At 62.0% G+C, this 874-nt stretch overlaps 1 protein-coding gene across 1 annotated transcript in view; it reads right to left on the reverse strand.

Moving 5' to 3' along the window:
• Positions 1–643: 643 nt before the first annotated feature.
• Positions 644–874, reverse strand: part of IQSEC2 (IQ motif and Sec7 domain ArfGEF 2) — a 77,012-nt gene continuing 76,781 nt past the window's right edge. Inside the window, 1 exon segment of the mRNA XM_077748283.1 lies at positions 644–874. This exon segment is cut by the window's right edge and continues 93 nt beyond it. Within this exon segment, the coding sequence (XP_077604409.1) occupies positions 644–874 (231 nt within the window).

Below are 874 nucleotides of genomic sequence, written 5' to 3' on the forward strand. Positions count from 1 at the left end.
GAGGCAAGGACCAGAAGCTGAAGAGGTCTGGGCTGGGGCCCACTGGAGAGAGGACAGAGGCTGGCTCAGAGAAGAAGCACTGTGTGTTTGGGGGCCAGCGTTAGTGGGGGCCCACCCACTGAGTGCACTGACAGCCCTGTTCCTCTGGCAGGTGGAGAGACACATGAAGGAGTTAGCCAGGCCCTGAGGTCTGAGAGAGGGCCAAGCCTGCTGAGGTCTGGCCACAACTCTACAGAGCTCTCTCCTAGCCCCATGTGGCTACAGGTGCTCTGGGGAAGCCTCCACCCTTGACTGCCCCTGACATCTGCCTGCCATTCTCTACCAGCCAGAGCTGACAGGGAGCTCACACTGGCCCAGAGGTCTGAGGCCACCTCGGGGATGGGGGTGGGACGAAGAGAGGGCAAAGAGGGTAAGGATCTCCAAAAGGTCCTCACCACTCCCCAGAGCTTGAGAGCCCTGCGTCCAGGCTTCAGGTGGCAAGGATCCTTCAGTCTGGAAGGAAACCCCATGGCAACTCTTGGGAGTTAGAGGAGGGGTCCCGAGGCAGGGAAGAAGTGGGGAGGAGGACATCTCTACGTGTATATATATTTTGGAAAAACTGGGGGATCTCTTGTGGATTCTCCAGACCTCCCTGGGCCCCAGCTCACTCCCCCTGTTCATCAGACCACCGTGCTGATCCGGCTTGGCTTGGCCTTGGGGTTTGCACTGGGTGGGTTGGCCGTGCCAGGGGGCCCAGAGGCGTGCAGNCCCCCCGTCTGGGAGCCCTGCCTGGCCGGCCCAAGGTATAGTGCTGGGGGCCTGGGACTGGGCCATGGGCATGGAAGTGGCGGTGTGGCCCCACAGGTGGGGCTGAGGCGGGAGGGGGGGGAATGGA

This window comes from Crocuta crocuta, unplaced genomic scaffold (assembly GCF_008692635.1).
Source record: "Crocuta crocuta isolate KB4526 unplaced genomic scaffold, BGI_CrCroc_1.0 scaffold1307, whole genome shotgun sequence".
Classification (NCBI taxonomy): Eukaryota; Metazoa; Chordata; class Mammalia; order Carnivora; family Hyaenidae; genus Crocuta; species Crocuta crocuta.